Source organism: Rhinolophus ferrumequinum, chromosome 6 (genome assembly GCF_004115265.2).
Source record: "Rhinolophus ferrumequinum isolate MPI-CBG mRhiFer1 chromosome 6, mRhiFer1_v1.p, whole genome shotgun sequence".
Lineage (NCBI taxonomy): Eukaryota > Metazoa > Chordata > Mammalia > Chiroptera > Rhinolophidae > Rhinolophus > Rhinolophus ferrumequinum.
In genome coordinates this window covers 62,578,180-62,597,145 of record NC_046289.1, presented here as the reverse complement: position 1 = coordinate 62,597,145, position 18,966 = coordinate 62,578,180, and the positions used below count along the sequence as shown (strand labels likewise).

Sequence of the window (18,966 nt, the reverse complement as noted above, 5' to 3'; positions counted from 1 at the left end):
GGATACTTTCTGTGTGTGTGTGACAGATTCAGTTGTTTCAGAACTTTTTCTTTCCTTTAATTCTTTTTATTTCATATACTTTAATGCGTTCTGTTGGCTAGCTGTACTTTTAATATTCCATACAGACTTTTTTTTTTTTTTCCATTGATACATAGCAGAAATCATTTAGATCAGAGCTTGTCAACTAGACTACTGTGGGTTTTAGGAATGCTGAGATACTGATTCTCTCAGCCTCTGGGGCGGCTGAAGGATCCAGTTAGTCACTCCTGGCACTTTGTCCTTTTATCCCAGCATATCACACAAATATGAAAATTTTCTTTATGTGCCATGAGTATGAAAAAGGCAGTGAATGAGAAAGAATCTTTGAGTTAGAAAACCAGTTCTCTAATTTCAAAGTATTAAGATTCTTCTTTTGGTTGTAATTTCACTTTCAGTTTCTGGGTATTCATTCAATAGCTTTGTTCTACATAGTCAATCAAGTAACAAGTATTTATTGAAAGTCCATCATTAGTTAGATAGTATGAGAGATACAAGAATTAATATTAAAAAATATACCCTCTACCTTCAAGGATATCTAGCTAAGGGAGATACAAATTGTTTAGGAAACAATTAGAAAAGAACATGAAGGAATAGTTGATGAAATGTTAGATTATTTGTTATACATAATCACTATGAGAAATCAGAAAAGGCAGAGGTCAGCTTGGGGTGGACATAGAGAAGACTTTTTAATTAAACAATTTTTTTAATTGGATATACTTGACATATAATATTGTGTAAGTTTAAGGTGTACAGCATATTCATGTGATATACATTTATGCATTGCAATATGATTACCACCATAGCTAATACCTCTATCAGGTCACATAATTATCATTTCTTTTTTTGTGGTGAGAACAATTAAGATCAATCTCTTAGCAACTTTAAAGTGTATAATACAGTATTGTTAACTATAATTACTATCTTGTACATTAGATCTTCAGAACTTGTTTATCTACTAGTTGCAAGTTAGAGAAGACTCTATAAAAGAAATGAAAATTGTGTCCAGTCTTAAAAGATGGGTAGCATTTGGACAAGTAAGAAATTCCATGGGTTATATTTTAGGCAAAAAAACCCAAAGTGCTTTAGAATGAGCTTTGGGGGCAGTAAGGAAACTGGTATCACCAAAATAAAGGTTCATATTGAGTACTGATATGATATTGGATAGGTAGCTTGGGGCCAATTTATGGAGGTCTTAAGTGACATGCATAGAAATTTAGATGTGATGGGTAATAGTTCATAATCCAGTATAGGTTCCTAAGGAGAAAAATAACATAATGAAAATAGTATTTTATGAAGGCAATCACACAACAAAAAAGAAAAAAAAAGATAGGGATAAAAAAGAAAAAAGTTCGGAATTATGTAGACCAAATAGGAGCGTCCTTCAGTTGACCAGTTATAATATGGAAGGGGCCTGAAATGAATAAATAGAGAGCAAGCCCATCTGAACAAATTTCCTGGATATGGGGATGGTGACATCAATTTGAGGATGATGGATGGGTCAAAAAGAATTGGTTAACGTAATTAGAGTCACCATAATTTGGAAGAGGAGGTTGTCCTTTTTGTTAATGTGAGAAAGGAAAAGGACAGAGATGGAAATCTTTTACTTCCTATTAACTGTTTGTATGTTTCATGGTGATTATGGGAACAGACTTAAGAAATGTTTTCAAAGAATTAATAGGACTTAGGATCTGACCGGTTATTGGCAAAGTAAAGTTGTTAGTCACTTTAAAGTTTCTTACCTTTATATTTTTGTTTCTAACCACCTAAACTATCTGAATTTAATAAATGGAATTTTGCTAGACATACAGATATTATAGAAATATTAACGTGAAGGGAAAAAAATCTTAAAGTTAAATCTCGATCTTAAGAATGCTCCAGAGAATGCCAAAATCCAGAATTCAAAAAATGTTATTATCATATATTTTAGTCTCTTCTTTTAAATAGTTGGATTTATTTTTAGGTAGTTGGATTTTAATGTGTCAAAAATATAGGAAAGGAAACATGTGATGTTATATCCAGAAAATAACTCTGAAAACAAATTAAGCAGGAAAAATATAAATAAAAATTGTATAAGGAAAAAGTCCTGAAATAGAAATTTTAAAAATATCAAGAGAAGAGGCAATATAATTAATTGACTATTAATTGTAATATCTTTAATAATATATTTATTTTATGGTATATTTGATGGCTGTTGTGGCTTAAATATAGCTCCCTGATAGCACATTAAGTTTCAGAAGTTTATTTGTATTTTTTCACATATCCTCTTACCATGTTTCCCCAAAAATAAGACCGGGTCTTATATTAAGGTTTGCTCCAAAAGACGCATTAGGACTTATATTCAGGAGATGTCATCCTGAAAAATCAGGCTAGGGCTTATTTTCTGGTTAGGTCTTGTTTTCGGGGAAACACGGTGGCTAAAACATCATTTAGGATGCTTAGATATTTTAATGTTCTGACGTTTGACATGGGGCTCACATAAAATTATCCTAGGTAAACCCCAATGTAATCTAGACTTCCCTTCACATTTATTCAACAAACACCTAACGAGTGCCTAGCCTGTGTACTATGTTCTCAACCCTTTCTCCCTACTCCACTCTCCTACTCTATGGACGCCTGAACACTGTTGACACTTAAGGGGGTGAGGACTTTAATTATTGGATGTGGACCCTGTGTATGTTATCCATATATTTTTGGGAACTGAAAAAGATTTACTGACCCAAGCTTAGATTATCATTTTTCTGCTGGCTTGATAACTTCATCTTTACAGGGCTTTATTGTGAGTTATGCCTCTAGAGTCCTGTTTCAAGAAGTAAACACCTTGTGTATCTCACTGCACCAAGAATTCTAGTAGGTACTTGGTAGGACTCACTAAATTTTTTAATGATTGGTAAATACCATTTCACTGGATTCTGATTGATCTTTTTTTAAATGTTTAGTGGACTGCTTAAATTAGCCTCACCCCTCACCCCCCCACTAACACACTTTTTGGCGACTTTGTGTTTTGGTTACTGATGAATTAGCCTGGCTCTTCAGAGACAATGGGAGAAAATCTTTAAAATTTCTTTTAATCAGTTTATCCATTGTGGATCTAGTTTAGTGTATTTCTCTGTCAGGTCAGGAAATTCCCTTTTCAAAGGAAGCAAAATATAGTGTGATATTAGGGAAGAAATTTAAACTTCTTCTGTCTTTTTATGATTGCACTAAAACTTTATTATCTTGTATTTTTTAGGAAATACTCTGCCGTACGTAGGGATGGTTCTTTCCATTATGTCCACAGTACTCCTTTTGGCAACTATTCTTTCATCTCTTTGGATGCCACCCCAAATCCAGGGCCTAAGAGACCCTTTAATTTCTTTGGAATTTTAGATGAGGTACAGTAAAAATCTCACTTCCCTTTGTAGCTAACCTATTTTCTTTTTTCTCAGATACATGTGGCTGACTTAAAGATACCCTAGGTAAATAAGTTCTTGCCTAGAAATGCTTGAGAAAACTTTTACTGTAGTTACAGTTATTGCTAGAAGAAATTACCGGCTACTTCAGCACTACTATTGCTATTCCTGTTCTTGTACCAAAGTCTGCGAAAGCAGGACCTCACATTTTATATTTATTCAAAAAACATTTATTATGTACTACAGGGCATACAGCTTTGTATACTACTAGGAATATGGTATATTCCTAAATCCCCACAGCTGCCATTTTTAACTAAAGATCGATATATCTATGTATATACAGAGGGTGCCAAAGAAAGTATACTCGTTTCAAGAAAGGAAAAAACTGTATTAAAATTGTAATACTCAATATATACTGGTAACAAAAGATGACTACAAGTCGTGTTTGACTTCTGCAATTACAAGAGGTGCTCAAAGAGTTACCATCAACGTAATTTTAATACAGATTTTCCTTTCTTAAAATGTGTATACATTTTTTTGGCACCGTGTGTGTGTGTGTGTGTGTGTGTGTGTGTGTGTGTTAAGAAATACATGTCTTTTTTTTTTTTTAATTTTATTGGGGAATATTGGGGAACACTGTGTTTCTCCAGGGCCCATCAGCTCCAAGTCATTGTCCTTCAATCTAGTTGTGGAGGGCACAGCTAAGCTCCAACTCCAGGTGCTGTTTTCAATCTTTAGTTGCAGGGGGCGCAGCCCACCATCCCATGCGGGAATTGAACCGGCAACCTTTTAGTTAAGAGCTCGTGCTCTAACCACCTGAGCCAATGGCTGCCCCTCCGGCAGCTCAGCGGCAGTTCGTTGTCTTCAATCTAGTTGTGGAGGGCGCAGCTCACTGGCCCATGTGGGAATCGAACCGGCAACTCTGTTGTTCAGAGCTTGCGCTCTAACCAGCTGAGCCATCCGGCTGCCCCTATATTTTTTTTTTAAATGAGAGAAGGGAAACCATTGAAGTAAATAACTTTCTTTTAAAGTATTTTTTTGTAAGCTAGGTGAAAACTGTTGCTGGATTGAAACTGTCTGGAAAGTCACTTCTGAGAACCTTTCATTGTTTCTTGGTGCAACAAATGTCAACTTATTACATATTTAATGAGCACATGCCCATATGCATGACATATGTGCCCATATGTAAGAATCCAAAGGCGGTAAGATCAAGTTCCTGGCTTCTTAGAATATTTAATCTAGCGGTGGGACGTAAGACCAGTGCAGAAATAACTACAGTAAAAGGCAGAATTTGCTAAGTGCTGAAAGCCATTCAAAGTGATATGAGGGTTCAGACGAGCTTGAAATCAAGTGAACAGAATATTGTTAGATGTATTGTGTTACGTGAGGCTTTTTCTTTAATGAAGGTCTATTTTATTTCTGATCTACCAAGCGTCTTTAGATAGAGTTGATTCACTTATTATTTTAAAATGTACTTCTTAGAATAATGTTTTTTAGGGTATGATTCAAGGATCTTGTGCATGAAAATCAGCTGGAGTCTTATAGAATGCAGATTCCCAGGCTTTACCTGAGACTTATCAAATTAGAAACCCTGAGGGCGGGTCCGGAATTCATTGCTATAAGCACTTTATAAATAACATTAATGTATATTTATATATGTACAAGTTATTTTTGAAATCAACTTCTTGAGGGATGATTTACATACAGTAAAATGCACTCATTTCAACTGTTCGAAGAGTTTTGACAAATGTATAAACTGGTGTAATTGTCACCACAATGAAGACAGAACATTTCCATCAGCCCATAAAGTTCTCTTGTGTACTTAGTCTCCAGCCCTAGTCCTAGGGGACCACTGATTGGTTTTCTGTCAACATAGATCTAGTTTTGCTTGTTCTAGGATTTTATGTAAATGAAATCATGCAGTATGTACTCTTGTGTCTGGTTTCTTTTGCTCAGTATGTCTCTGTGATTCATCCATATTATTGTGTGTATCAGTAGTTCTTCCCTTTTTCTTGCTGAGTCGTATTCCATTGTGTGGATATACTGCAATTAACTGAAGATTTATCATTTTTGGCTATTATGAGTAGAACTGTTATGAACATTCAGGTATAGGCTTTCTGTGGACATATGTACACCTTGTTTTAGAAATTTAGTTTCAGTGTCCTCTTTATTAATTGCAGTGTGGTATACAGGGCTGAAGAGATCAGTGGTTCTTTATTTTTATAAAGAAATTTATAAATAAATAAATAAATTTATGTAATTTAAAGATTATTCTTTATTTCTCAGTTTCCGTATCTATCAAATGGGGATAATACCTTCCTTACTTAGCACAGACTTACTTTTAGGATCAGGTGAATTATAATGTATGTGAAAATAGTTTGGAACTTACAAAGGTACATATAGGTCATTAATTAATAGAGTTTAAGCCCTAGGCAAAATATACTTATTATTATAAAGCTTCAAGAGAGTTGTTTAATCTGTTGATGTTAGATTTCAGCCTGAGCCCTAATTAAAGATCCTCCTATTTTTCTTCCATTTCAGAAACGGATGCAGGAGCTTTCATTACTGGCCAAAGAAAGTAGTAGGAGCAACCATAGTATTTGGTTTGGACACTTTACAACATCCACTATTCTTTCTCCATCACCAGGAATTCGGTCAATAATGAGGTGAGGCAGGTTTCCAAAATCAAAATGAATTGTTTTTTATTCTTTTTTGTTGCTCTACCTATCTTGCTTTCCTGAAGAGCTATTTTTATTAGTTTAGCACTATAAGTTATCTCTGTTCATTATTCCATTTATTTTTCATTGGTTAGCTCGGCTACAGCTTATTTGTGTGGGCACCTCCATACGCTGGGTGGACTGATGCCTGTTTTGCACACTCGTCACTTCCAGGGCACTTTGGAACTTGAGGTGGGAGACTGGAAGCAGAACAGAAGGTAAAGGAACTACCCCACAGAATAAAACTTATACATGTTAAGTTTTGCTAAATCAATGATAGTTTTTTTATTGCTATCACGGGTGATCCCAATTAAGGCAAACCTGTGATATCGCTATGTTTTTGAAGGAATATATATACCTGGCAATCTTTGTGCAGAAACATTGTTGCAACAGTTATATTTGCTGTTACTAGGTTATGTTGGATTTTCAAGACACATCCATTAGGAAGTAGTTCTCAAACTCTAGTGTGCACAAGAATTATGGAGGAGTTTATTAAAAATAAAAATTTCCAGGTCCTACCTCTAGAGATTTTGATTGTGTTGGTCTGGGTTAGGACCCGAGAAACTACTTTTTTTTTTTTAAGGCACACTAGGTGTTCTATGGACCACACTTTGAGAAACAGTAGGACTAGAAATATGTTATCGTTCCCCTAAATTTTATATCTACTTTTCTAGTTATTGCTACAAGATGTTAGTGATGTAAGTTCTTAAAATAGATGATAGTTGGTTTAAGGTTAAAGTCTTTCTAAGAAAAAACATTACTTATTTGTTAAAAGCATACAGTTTAGTTAAATATATAGAGAGAACTAAATATATATTTTGATAGTAACTATGTAAGTGTAGTAGTTTAAGTATAGATGAGTATCATCTCATTGTACATTTTGAAAAAACTATTTAAATGAAATCTTTTCAAGTATAGGTGAGTATCATTTCACTGAGTGTCATTTAACTATTATCAATTGCTGTTTAATTTATTAAAACCCAATGCTCTGAAGATATTAGGCACCCAATAAATATTTGTTGAGCTGAATGTTTTCTTTCCATTTTTAACTACTTCTGTTAATTAAAAAACAGCTTTACATTTTAGAAGATACTCACTTATTTCAGTTGGCTTTTCTAGAATCCGTGTAGGAACTACGCTGGAAGCTTGTAATTAGTTGGCTACTGTAATTACTTTGAGCTAAGACCTGTCTATTCATGATTGTGAGGCTGTGGGTTGGGCTGGGATTACCTTTTACCAGACAGCCTTCCTAACCCTTGATCAGCTTCTTTATTTCTTATAAATACTACAGTTAACAAGTTAAGTGATGTTAATTGTGTAACCATTTTCTTTCTTTCTTTTTCCACCTGCTCTCCTGTGTTCCAACCCTGGGGTTTATCTGGAGTTTTACTGAAAGGACCTAACCTTTACCTGCTCTTATTAAACATTTAAGTTGTATTAGTAAAATAGAAGAGTTTTTTTTAAAAAATATATTAGTAATATTACAGTAGGCTTTGTTGTGGATGTAATAAATCTAGAAATGTCCTTGGCTTAACACAACAGATGTCTAATTTTTCATTTATGTAAATCTGGTATGAGTCAGGGTAACTATTTCACTGGGTGACAATGATTTAGACTTCCTCCATTTTAAAAGGCCATTATTTCAACACCTCAATTCCAGGGCAGAGAAGAGAGCATGGAGAACTCATACCCATTCTTAAATACTTTGGACCAGAAGTGTGATACATGTCACTTCTGTTCACAGCCCATTGGCCAGAACTAGTCACATGGTCCCAACCTAATACCAGGGAGACTGGGAAATGCAGGGGAGTACGTGGAGTATTTGGTGAGCACTATTGTTTCTGCCATAGTTAAAGTCACATTTCAGTTCTAAAAGTTAGAAAATACAAAACTTCGGTTATTCTTTAATGAGTATTTTAACCTTTTATTGTGCATTTAGAAAATCAAGATAACTTTTGTTAATTTCTTTGAAATTATAGATATAAAGATTTAAAAGATGAGGAAAAGGTTTCTAATTGTGTTTATTTTAAAATTTTATGTAGCTTTGTTGATGGGATGAAGAATGTCAGGTATTAGGTTTTTGATAAATGTCTCAGGTTCAAAACAGTTTTAAAGTATAGAAGTCAAATGAATTAATTCAACAAACATTTATTTAAAAATTAAGGCATGCATGCTATGTACCAGGCAGTGTTCTAGGGCACAGTTCCTTTCGTTGCTTCAGTTAGATCCCAGTTGTTTTGACAAATGTGAAATATAAAATGACAAGGGCAAAGGAAGAAGACAGAAACTATTGTTTACTCTGTATCCAAATTCATGATCTCAGAAAGTATAGTTTTATATTTTTACATTTGGTTCTTATATAACATTTATGCCTCTTAAAATATGAAGAGACTAAATTGCCCTATTGTCCTCTGGTCTCTAGGTACCGCATCTTTGCTTTCGATCATGACCTCTTTAGCTTTGCAGATTTGATCTTTGGCGAGTGGCCTGTGGTTCTTATCACAAATCCAAAGTCCCTCCTCTATAGTTGTGCTAAACATGAACCACTAGAAAGAGTCCTTCACTCAACCCACATCAGGTATGTAGCAATTTCTCAGAATTTACTTTCAGTTTGATATTGATGGAGAATAAATCATTATGACTGCATTACCATGTAACAGCTATGAGATTACCCACTTTAGTTGTCTCAACAATTAAACATTATATAAAGATAAATTGCTTATTGTTTATTCCAGTTCAGTTACAAAAATGTATTTTTTAAGCTGCTAAATTTTTAAAAACCATCCAGAAACCCATAATCCTACCATTATTACTTTTGTGTATTCCACCTTTTTATTTGCATGTTGTTACATTGCTATCATCATAATGTACATATTCTTTTGTATTCTACTTTTAAAATTTTACATTACATATTTTTTTCATTTTGCTATATAGCCTTCCAAAAAAGCAAAAGCTACATAATCCTTAAGGAACTGAATATACCCTCATAGTTGCCATATGAATTTGACAATGTGGATTAGAGACTTATAAACATGAGGGCACTCTTTTTAATATATATACTCTGTTAAATTTTATTTTGAAAAGTAATACAACAACTACCTTTAGAAAACAGGGTATGGGATTATATGCATATCATCCCCCTCCACCTCTTACCCCTTAATAGAACTATTATTAACATTTTTTAATTTTCCTTTTCAGGTATTCTCTTTTAGGCATGCTTTTATACAGCTGTAATCATAGGGCACAATCTATTCTAATTCCTACTTTTCTTATTTCAACAGAGAAAATGCACCACAATTTAAACATTTTCCTATCTTACTGGTGATCTTTTATATTTTTTCTAATTTGGGGATAAACATCTAATATCTATAGAGTCTTCCTTCATTTGAATAATTTCTTTAGAGTTCCAGAAGTGGGATTCTAAGTGAAAGAGTTTGAATTCCTGTATGACTTTTGATAAAGATTGTCCATTTACTTTTTTTGTGTAACTAAAATCATTATTCCTTTTTTAAAAATTGTGATAAGATATATATAACATAAAACTTATCATTTTAACCATTTTTAGGTGCACAGTTCAGTGGCATTAAGTGCATTTATATTGTTTTGCAATCATCACTACCATCCACCACCAGAACTTTCATCTTCCAAAACTGAAACTCTACTCATTCAACAGTAACTTCCTGTCCCCTCCTCCCCCAAGCCTCTGGCAACCAACATTCATTCTACTGTCTCTCTCTATGAATTTGACTACTCTAGGTACCTCATATAAGAGGAACCCTTTTTCCTTTTATGACTGGCTTCTTTCATTTAGCATAATGCCCTTAGGGTTCATCCATGTTGTAGCATGTGTCAGAATTTCCTTCCTTTGTAATATTCCATTGTATGTATAGGCCACATTTTGTTATCCATTCATCTGTCAATAGACACTTGTACTTCTACCTTTTGGCTACTATGAATAATGCCCATATGAACAACGCTACTATGAACACAGGTGTACAAATATCTGTTAGAATCCCTGCATTCAATTATTTGGGGTATATGTTTAGAAGTGGAGTTGCTGGATCATATGCTAATTTAAGTTTAAAATTTTGAGGAATCGCGATACTGTTTTCCATAGCAGCTGTACCATTTTAAATTCCCACCAGCAGAGCATAAGGTCCCCAATTACTTTTTAAAACAGATACTAATTCAAATATATGGTGATGGAAGGAGAACTGACTCTGGGTTGTGAACACACAATGTGATATATAGATCCTGTATTACAAAATTGTACACCTGAAAACTATGAAACTTTAGTAACAATTGTCACCCCAATAAACTTTAATTAAAAAAACAAAACAAAACAAAACATACTACCTGTTACCAGGTAATACAATTGCCAATTTCACAGCATTCTTGTCATTATTGGATATTGTACTTTTAAACCTTAATCTGGACAAAATGGTATCAAGCTGTTCTAATATACTCTTTTGATCACTAGTAAAGTGAAGCGTACCTCATTCAGTCAGGTTTTTTAGTAGGAGCTGGATATCAGATTTAGGTTTTATAATCTCTGGGACCTGGTAAACTTAGCCTTGTTTGTGACATTCCTTCTTCTGGGTAGATAGAAGAACCAAATGAGTGGATGGGAACCAAATGAGTACAAGGTAGGCTTGACATTAAATTAACAAAGTGAGATGTCTAACCTATATTCTCTGCCTATGAGAAAAACCAGGACTTCAGGAGTTTCTTCAGAAAGAACTTTGGATCTATTCCAGTTTGATTTGTCAAAAGAAAATTGATTTTCTTTTCTAAAAAGTAAAGGAAGAGTTCCTAATTTCTCACCAATTCAGGTTTGCTGAATTATACAACTCCAAAAGCCACCATTCACAAAGAAACCACATCATATGAACAATGGTCCCTACAGTATAATGTAATGGTTTTGCCTATACTTATATCTTTTCGGGTTATTATAGGGTTATTCTCCTTTATAAAAACAATGGCAGATACCTAAAACCATGTGTTTTATATATGCTCTCATTTTAGAGTCTTGGCCTTTTCATTATCCTCCATTACTTCTGTCACAGTTAAGATTGATGGAGTTCATTTAGGGCAAGCTGTTCATTTGTCTGGTCCTATTTTCACACTGAGGTGGAACCCAAGAAACTACAATAATAGGACACATAACATAGAAGTAATTGTCCAGGTAAGTTAGTAATTTTCAATTTGCTGTATACATGATTAGGTTGTAACTACACTGAACTCTGATTTGTTTTTCAGTTAATGGGTAAAGATGAAACTAAGTTTGATAAAAAATTTGGATACATTCGATTTAGTATGTTCTGAAAATGGGCACTCAGAAGTAATGCTACTATTAGACAAAAATCTGGCAGAGGAAAAGAGGAGTGCGTAGCTAATGGCCACAGTCCACCCTTTTTTAATCCCAGGGAATCATTCATTTGTTTTCTTCCAACTTTTGCATAATGGGAGAAAATTCCCTGATATACCAAAAGATAATAGAATAAGTCAGAAAACATGTATTTATGTATCCATGCCTCTGATTGATGTCTCCAACTATGGGAAAATTGTGTCATTATTTTGAAAGCTCTAGGTCTGAGAATTTGCAAGGCATCAAAGGATTTTTTTATTTGAGGAGTATGCATTCATAGCATATGCAGTTAACAGTTTGCCTGGCCATATTCTGTTTCAACCTGCGTGGCATTTAATTCACTAACATCTGCCAGAGTAGAAAGTGGTCATCGTTACCAAAATAGAGCAGTTTCATCAACATTATGAAACTCTTAGGAGATATACTGTGCTCAGAAATTAGTTTCTAAAAAAAAATAAAAATCTGTTAATTTCTACCACTTTATGATTTGATGACAGTTTTTAACTATTTAATCTTCTAATATTAAGTCGGTATGAAACATGAAGTAATCCTTCAGGAAACACATGAAATTATTTTCATTGTCTTTTTGGTTTTTTTTGTTTTGTTTTTTGGTCAGAGAAGGATTTTGAGCAGGAAGGAGCAGCTTACTAACTTCCCATAAGGAGATGCCAGACACTTAAACATTTTTTACTTAATCACATTACAATCCTATATGGTGGGTAGTTTTATCCCCAATTCATGAGGAAACAAGAGAAGGCACTTTGCAATGCCAGCCATCTTTGCAGTGTTCTGCTTAGGAGGAAGAAGAGACACACAGGGAGGATGTGGAAGGAGGGACGGCTGGGGATGAACTCTTAATGTCTTTCATGTTAGAAGTAGGTCATTTAAAAAAGGCTTGAGGTACAAGTGCACCTACGTAGAATAGTCCCTCTTTATAGTCATGGAGGAGAAGTAGGAGCAACTATAAGAGATCAGCTCACTTTAGGAATGGGGAACTCCCAAATCCTTGGATTGCTTCAGAACCCCAGCTTCTGTAGTTTTATGAGGAAAAAATCATATTCACATTCCTTGAGACATTTCCGGCTGCTTAGTTGAATCCTTAATAAAAATGTGAAACACATATCCTTTTTATATGTTTAACATTTCTTGCAACATTATTGAAGTATAATTTACATACAAAACACTCTGCATATTTAAAGAGTCCAATTTAGTGAGTTTTGGCATACGTATACATCCTTGAAACCATTACTGCAATCAATACAATACATCACCCTCAAAACTTTTCTTGTGCTGTTTTGTAACTGCCTTCTTTCCACTCTCATTTCCAGGCAACCAATGATATGTTTACTGTCTGTGTATAACTTTAAAAAATCTACTGAATATTAAATAGGGTACCTGGTCCCCTCATTCATCAGTGGGAAAGTTCTGTCCTTTTAAATACAGTATACTATATAAATAAGTTTGAGAAAAAAATCTGTGAGAGGCGACATCAATTTATTATCTTGTATTTTACCTGCCCACTACATTTATTAAATTATCTATAGGTTCCAGGCAGCATAGTGTCAACTAGACCTTTAGATCAATTTCCAGTTTGGTTCCTGAACTAGTAGCATCAACATCATCTGGGTACTGGTTAGAAATGCAACCTCCCAGGTCCCATCTCAAACCTATGAACCAGAAACTCTGGAGATGGGACCCAGCAATCTATTTTAACAGTCTCTCCAGGTGATTCTGATGTACAAAGTTTGAGAACCAGTACTTTAGAAGATTGTGTCTACTTTGCCAATTTAGAGATGCTAGAAATTTCTATATCTGAAAATTAAAATCTCTGCTTTAAAACAAGAATTTATTATTTAAAATAAGAATATTTTGAACAATCAAAGTTTGATAAACACCAGTACGAGTTCTTTTCACTATAAATAAACTTTTTATGATGGGAAATTTTTTAAATATGTGAAGCAGATAATACTATAATGAATTCCCATTATCTATCAGCCAACTTCAACAGTTATCAACTCATGACCAATTTGTTTCATCTATACCCCATCCACTTCTCCCTGCATCATGATGTCATTTTATATGTAAATATGTCATATGAATCACTGAAAGATAAACACTATTTTTATAAATGTAACCATAATACTATATCACACTTGAAAAATTAACAGTAATTCCTTAATATCAAACTATTGAGGCAGTGTTCAATTTTCCCAATTTGTCATATATGTATGTATATATGTGTGTATATGTATACACACACATACATATATATTGCATTTGGTTGGTTCAAATCAGAATCCAAACAAGGCTCAAATATTGCATTTAGTGGATTTGTCTCTTCAGTCTCTTTTAATTTGTAGATTCCCTCCCATCCCTATTGCTTTTTTTTCCCCTTACAATTTATTTTCTTTGGAAACTGGATCTTCCATCTTGAAGAGTTTCCTATATTCTGGATTTTTGCTGTTTGATTTGAGTCTGTTTGTTTTTTTTTAGCAAGAATACTTCATTTGGTGTTTTATGCTTTCCTTAGAAGACTGTAATATCTGGTTGTCTCTCTTTTAGTAATGTTAAGAGTGACCAATGTATTCCGGTATTGTTAACCTTATCCAATAGTGTGCTGGTAAACATTTAACAATCAGCTTGGGGAAGGTTTGAGGAGGGGGATCTGGCTTTGGAGTGTTTCCCTGATTTATACCAATTTTCATAATATAAATACTCCTACCACAGCTGGTTTTAAACTACCAACACAACATCAACCAGCCTGCAAAATTCCTGAAAATGTACCAATTGGCCACTGTGAACAAGTCAAGTCAGCTCCAGCACACTGCTGGCTAATCCCTCTGTTCATTATGAAGGACCCAGTCAGCTTTTCACTGAAGGATTTCTCGCAGCTATTGATGATTTTTGCCTAAATCCATTATTTCATCAGAGTTATAAAAAGGTAACATTCAAATTGTCACTCCTTATTATAGGAGTATTAATTAGAATAGTCCTATAAAGAAAACATTTCCCTCATCTATTTGGTACCCCGATATAGAGTTCATACAAGAAAGGCAAGATAAATTCTTAATTCTTCCCCCACCCTCCCCTTTCTAAACCAGTTTTCAGAATGATGAGTTGCTTTTCTAGCATCTGCCAAAGGTAACCAAATGAGTCTTTTATTTTTAATATCATTATGAATTCAACATTTAAGAAAACATATTTGGTAGGTTTCAATCCATTGCACTTATTCTGGTTTGTTTGGGGTTTTTTTGCACTTATTCTTTTGGATGCTTGAATTGTTCCATCTTTGGCTAGTGGGAGCCTCTCCAAGTTGGCCACTACGTCCTTTGATACAATCCTAGTAGTCATCATTAGTTTTCTTGCTTTCTGGTATGACAAGATATTCCCAACCCTTCTTGTGTACTTCTTATTCAAGACCTGGAATCAGCCATTTCTCTAAAGAGCACTGGTTCCTTGTAGTGAAAAACAGTATTTTAAGGACACAGTCGGCACTAGCTAGCTCATTGCTGTTGGTTTGTTGCTTTTACGCCTTTACATTGAACATAGGGAAATACAGATTTTTTTTTTTTAAGAGAAAGTACATGGTGATATTTCCAATGTAAATCTAGAATTATAAGGTTTTAAAGAAGTTCTATTTAAGGTGCTTATGGGAAGAATTAAAAGTAAATGAAAAAATAGCATGAGAGTTACTTCTCTGCTGTGCTTTTAACTAGGATTCTGCTGGAAGACGTAAGAGTGTTCACCACATATTTTCTCTTCAAGAGGATATTCATCTCCGATTTGACCCTCTGGCATCATTTATTCTTCTTACTGACCACTGCATGGTGGTAAGTAAATTCAACTAAAAGTTATGAGTGTTTTTACTAGGTTTGGTAGGTCCAGAGTCATAAATAATCGTGTGATGAGAATGCTAACCCTTATAAAATGAAAAGTTTAGTTATTTATCTAGAAGAATAAAATCCTTTATGTTGATTTCAATTAAAAGAAGCAAAGTCATGGATAAGTAATACCTATTTTGGACCTAGTTCTAACCAATACCATAAAACCAGGCTAACTGAGATAATTATAGGGAATGTGCTAAGTTGGATTAGGGTCTTTTAAAAATATTGTTTCTTTCTACATAAATAATAGTGCTAAATATAGAAAACTTGGAAAATTTAGAAATAAAGTGAAATCAGTCCCACATAATTCTTTTATCACATTACGCATTATAACCATTGTATTTGTGATTATGATACTCTGTATTTATTTTTCTTATATACATTTGTATATGAGTTTTTAATATAAAGTGATAAATATACTTTTAATTCTCTTTTGTTATCTGATTTATTTCCATTGAGGAATTTGTTTTAACTATTGTCTCACATCAGTTTATATTATTTTATGACATGATGTTTATTGGCTGCATTATATTGTCGTAGATATACCTTAACCACTTCCCTATTGTTGGACATTTGTTTCCAGTTTTTCCCTCTACTATATAAATACTGCTTGTAGACTAAGATTTTACATATATTAGTTTTTGGGGGGATATATTCCTAGAAGTGAATTGCTGAATGAAAGAGTAGACACATTATATATTTCACTTAATAAATATAATTGCACAAATTACTTATTATTTATTATATTAATTGTTTCTGTCCGTAAAACATAAGCCCCATGAGGGCAGGGATCTTTGTATGGTATACCTAACACAGAGTAGGCCCACAATCAATATTTCTTGAACAAATGAGTATTTTGTATTTTTTTAGTTTTTTTAAATGTGATTCTCTCTCTTTTTTTTAATACTTAGACGTTTATCTTTTATATCCCTCACACTGTGTGAACTCCCATTGCCCCATCCACTATCCCTCTGACATCGCACAGAGCCATTACATTTCCACTGTCTCTATTCCTAATGCTGTACTCCGCTTCTTGTAAGTATATACATACATATATATATGTGTGTGTGTATATATATATATATATATATACACACACACATATATATATAAAACTATAGTTGGCATTCATTATTGTTCAGCTTCAGGTGTACAGTGCAGTGATCAGGCATCTACATCATCCCTGAGGTGGTCTCCCAAATGGGACAAGTGTCCATTGGATACCCTACAAAATCTGTACAACATTATTGATTACATTCCCCAAATTAATTTTCAAAACCCCATGACCATCTTGTGGTTACTGACTGTTTTCTAATCCCCTCACCTTCCCCCTCCCCCCCCCACCTAGCAACCATCAGTTTTTAATATACATTGTCAAATTATCTTCCAGAGAAGCTGTGACAATTTATAGTCTATTTACCTCAGATCTCACCTATCATGGGTATTAATAAAATATACAAAAGATAATATACACTACAATGTAAAAAAAAATTTAAACCTCCTTTAATTTCACCTCTCAGGGATGGCTTTAGTACAGATACACTTTATGTGAGTATATACACTAAAGCTATCCCTGAGAGGTGAAATTAAAATGTGCATTGATTATTATTTAACTTTCTTTTATTACTTGTGTTATTGAGTTTTTTAAAAACATGACTAATGGACATTTGTATCTCAATTTTACAATTTTTTCGGTGTCATTTATTTTTCTTTTGAAGATTTTTAATAGTCACTTAGATCAGGGTTTGGAAACTTTGATGTCTTATGAATTACCTGGGAATATTAGTACAAGGCAGATTCTAATTCAGTAGGGCTGAGGTGGGGCCTAAGATTTTGCATTCCTAACAGGCTCAAGGTGATTCCAATGATGATCTGGGGACCATACCATGTTTCCCCGAAAATAAGACCTAACCGGAAAATAAGCCCTAGCATGATTTTTCAGGATGACATCCCCTGAACATAAGCCCTAATGCGTCTTTTGGAGCAAAAATTAATATAAGACCCAGTCTTATTTTCGGGGAAACATGAAAACAAGTACTTGGAGAAACAAGGACCTAGATTACATGTCTCTTTACTGGTAGTTAATCACCAAGTGAATGACTTCTTGATGGAGAAAGCAAAAAGAAAATGCAGTCTGTGTTCACTCAGCTACAATGTGCTGTTTTCTTTACTCTTATACCACTTTATATAAAACAAAACAAATTATGCTTCTAGTACAATGAAAGTAGACTATTTTAATGTGATCACTTTATATAACTATATAAAATTACTTAGTTTTAACTTTTGTCTAAGTATCCAAATTCTGAAAGAGTAATGCTGAAACAACTTATAATTTTGTTTTTTGGTGGATCAGATGTTTGATTTTCTTTGACCATATATTTTTCTCCTATAGTCATTTCTGCTAATGGCATCATTTCCATTTTTGCTAAGGAGGCCATTTTAAAAACTTTAATTGAAGCTGAAGCTGTATCCTTGTATCTGTTTCACATTACCATCTATTTCTCTGCAGGCCCGAGTCCTTTTTGTGATGACAGTGCTGATCCAGCTCTCCATCCTCATTACTTTTAGGCATCAAAGATGTCTAGAGCTCAAAGGTTAGACATGGTTCCTTTTATGCTTAGAATACTTTATTTTAAACTATCACGTAATGTCCTCACTACCACCAATTGATAAATACACATTGTCTTTGCCTGAGCTCTGTGAGATGCATCCTTCAAACTATCATACCTTTCCCACAGTACTCTTATCTTAAACAAAAAAACAAACAAACAAAAAAAACTGAAGGTAAAAGCGATCAAATATATGGTGACGGAAGGAGAACTGACTCTGGGTGGTGAACACGCAACATGATATATAGATAATGTATTACAGGATTGTACACTTGAAACCTATGTAACTTTACTAACAATTGTCACCCCAATAAACTTTAACAAAAAAACAAAACCACAACAACAAAAAACCCCCTCAATTTTCTGCTGCTACCTGGCAGTAAAATTAGGGTCAACCAAAATGGGGGGGGGGGGAATCACAATATAGCTCAAAATGATCAAGCATTTCTGCCAGACATTAAAGATCTTCCGCAATCTGGTTTTATCTACCGTGTTTCCCCGAAAATAAGACCTATGAGGACCATCAGCTCTAATGTGTCTTATTTTACTATAACATAAGACTGGGTCTTATAATATAATATAATATGAGACTGGGTCTTATATTAATTTTTGCTCCAAAAGACGCATTAGAGCTGATGGTCTGCCTAGGTCTTATTTTCGGGGAAACATGGTAACTAGCCATGTCTTCAACCAGTTACCTATATTTCAGCCTAGATAATTTTTCACTGTTCCCTACACATACCATGTTCATTTCTGTTTCTGTGCTTTTTCCCAGGCTATTATCTAATTTAAATTACTTTTCTAAACTTATCTAAATTTTGCCGTAGAATATATTAGGGTTCCTCCTTTAGGGTTCACCTGAAACCCTCCTCAATCCCTCTTTTTCTGTACTGTTTTCTGCAACCATTCCAGGTCATAATGAGCTGTTGTTGCTTCTCTGAATTCCTATAGTCCTTCTTG

General features: G+C 34.0%; 1 protein-coding gene across 7 annotated transcripts in view; it reads left to right on the top strand.

Moving 5' to 3' along the window:
• TMEM62 (transmembrane protein 62) overlaps positions 1 to 18,966 on the top strand; it is a 31,085-nt gene that overhangs the window by 5,305 nt on the left and 6,814 nt on the right. For 6 of the 7 annotated variants that reach the window (XM_033106885.1, XM_033106881.1, XM_033106886.1 and 3 more), the window contains 7 exons: positions 3,269 to 3,410; positions 5,970 to 6,094; positions 6,241 to 6,363; positions 8,568 to 8,723; positions 11,171 to 11,330; positions 15,230 to 15,343; positions 17,907 to 17,991. In XM_033106885.1, the coding sequence (XP_032962776.1) occupies positions 3,269 to 3,410; positions 5,970 to 6,094; positions 6,241 to 6,363; positions 8,568 to 8,723; positions 11,171 to 11,330; positions 15,230 to 15,343; positions 17,907 to 17,991 (905 nt within the window). The remainder of the gene's footprint in view (positions 1 to 3,268; positions 3,411 to 5,969; positions 6,095 to 6,240; positions 6,364 to 8,567; positions 8,724 to 11,170; positions 11,331 to 15,229; positions 15,344 to 17,906; positions 17,992 to 18,966) is intronic. The other variant, XM_033106887.1, reaches the window with a different exon arrangement.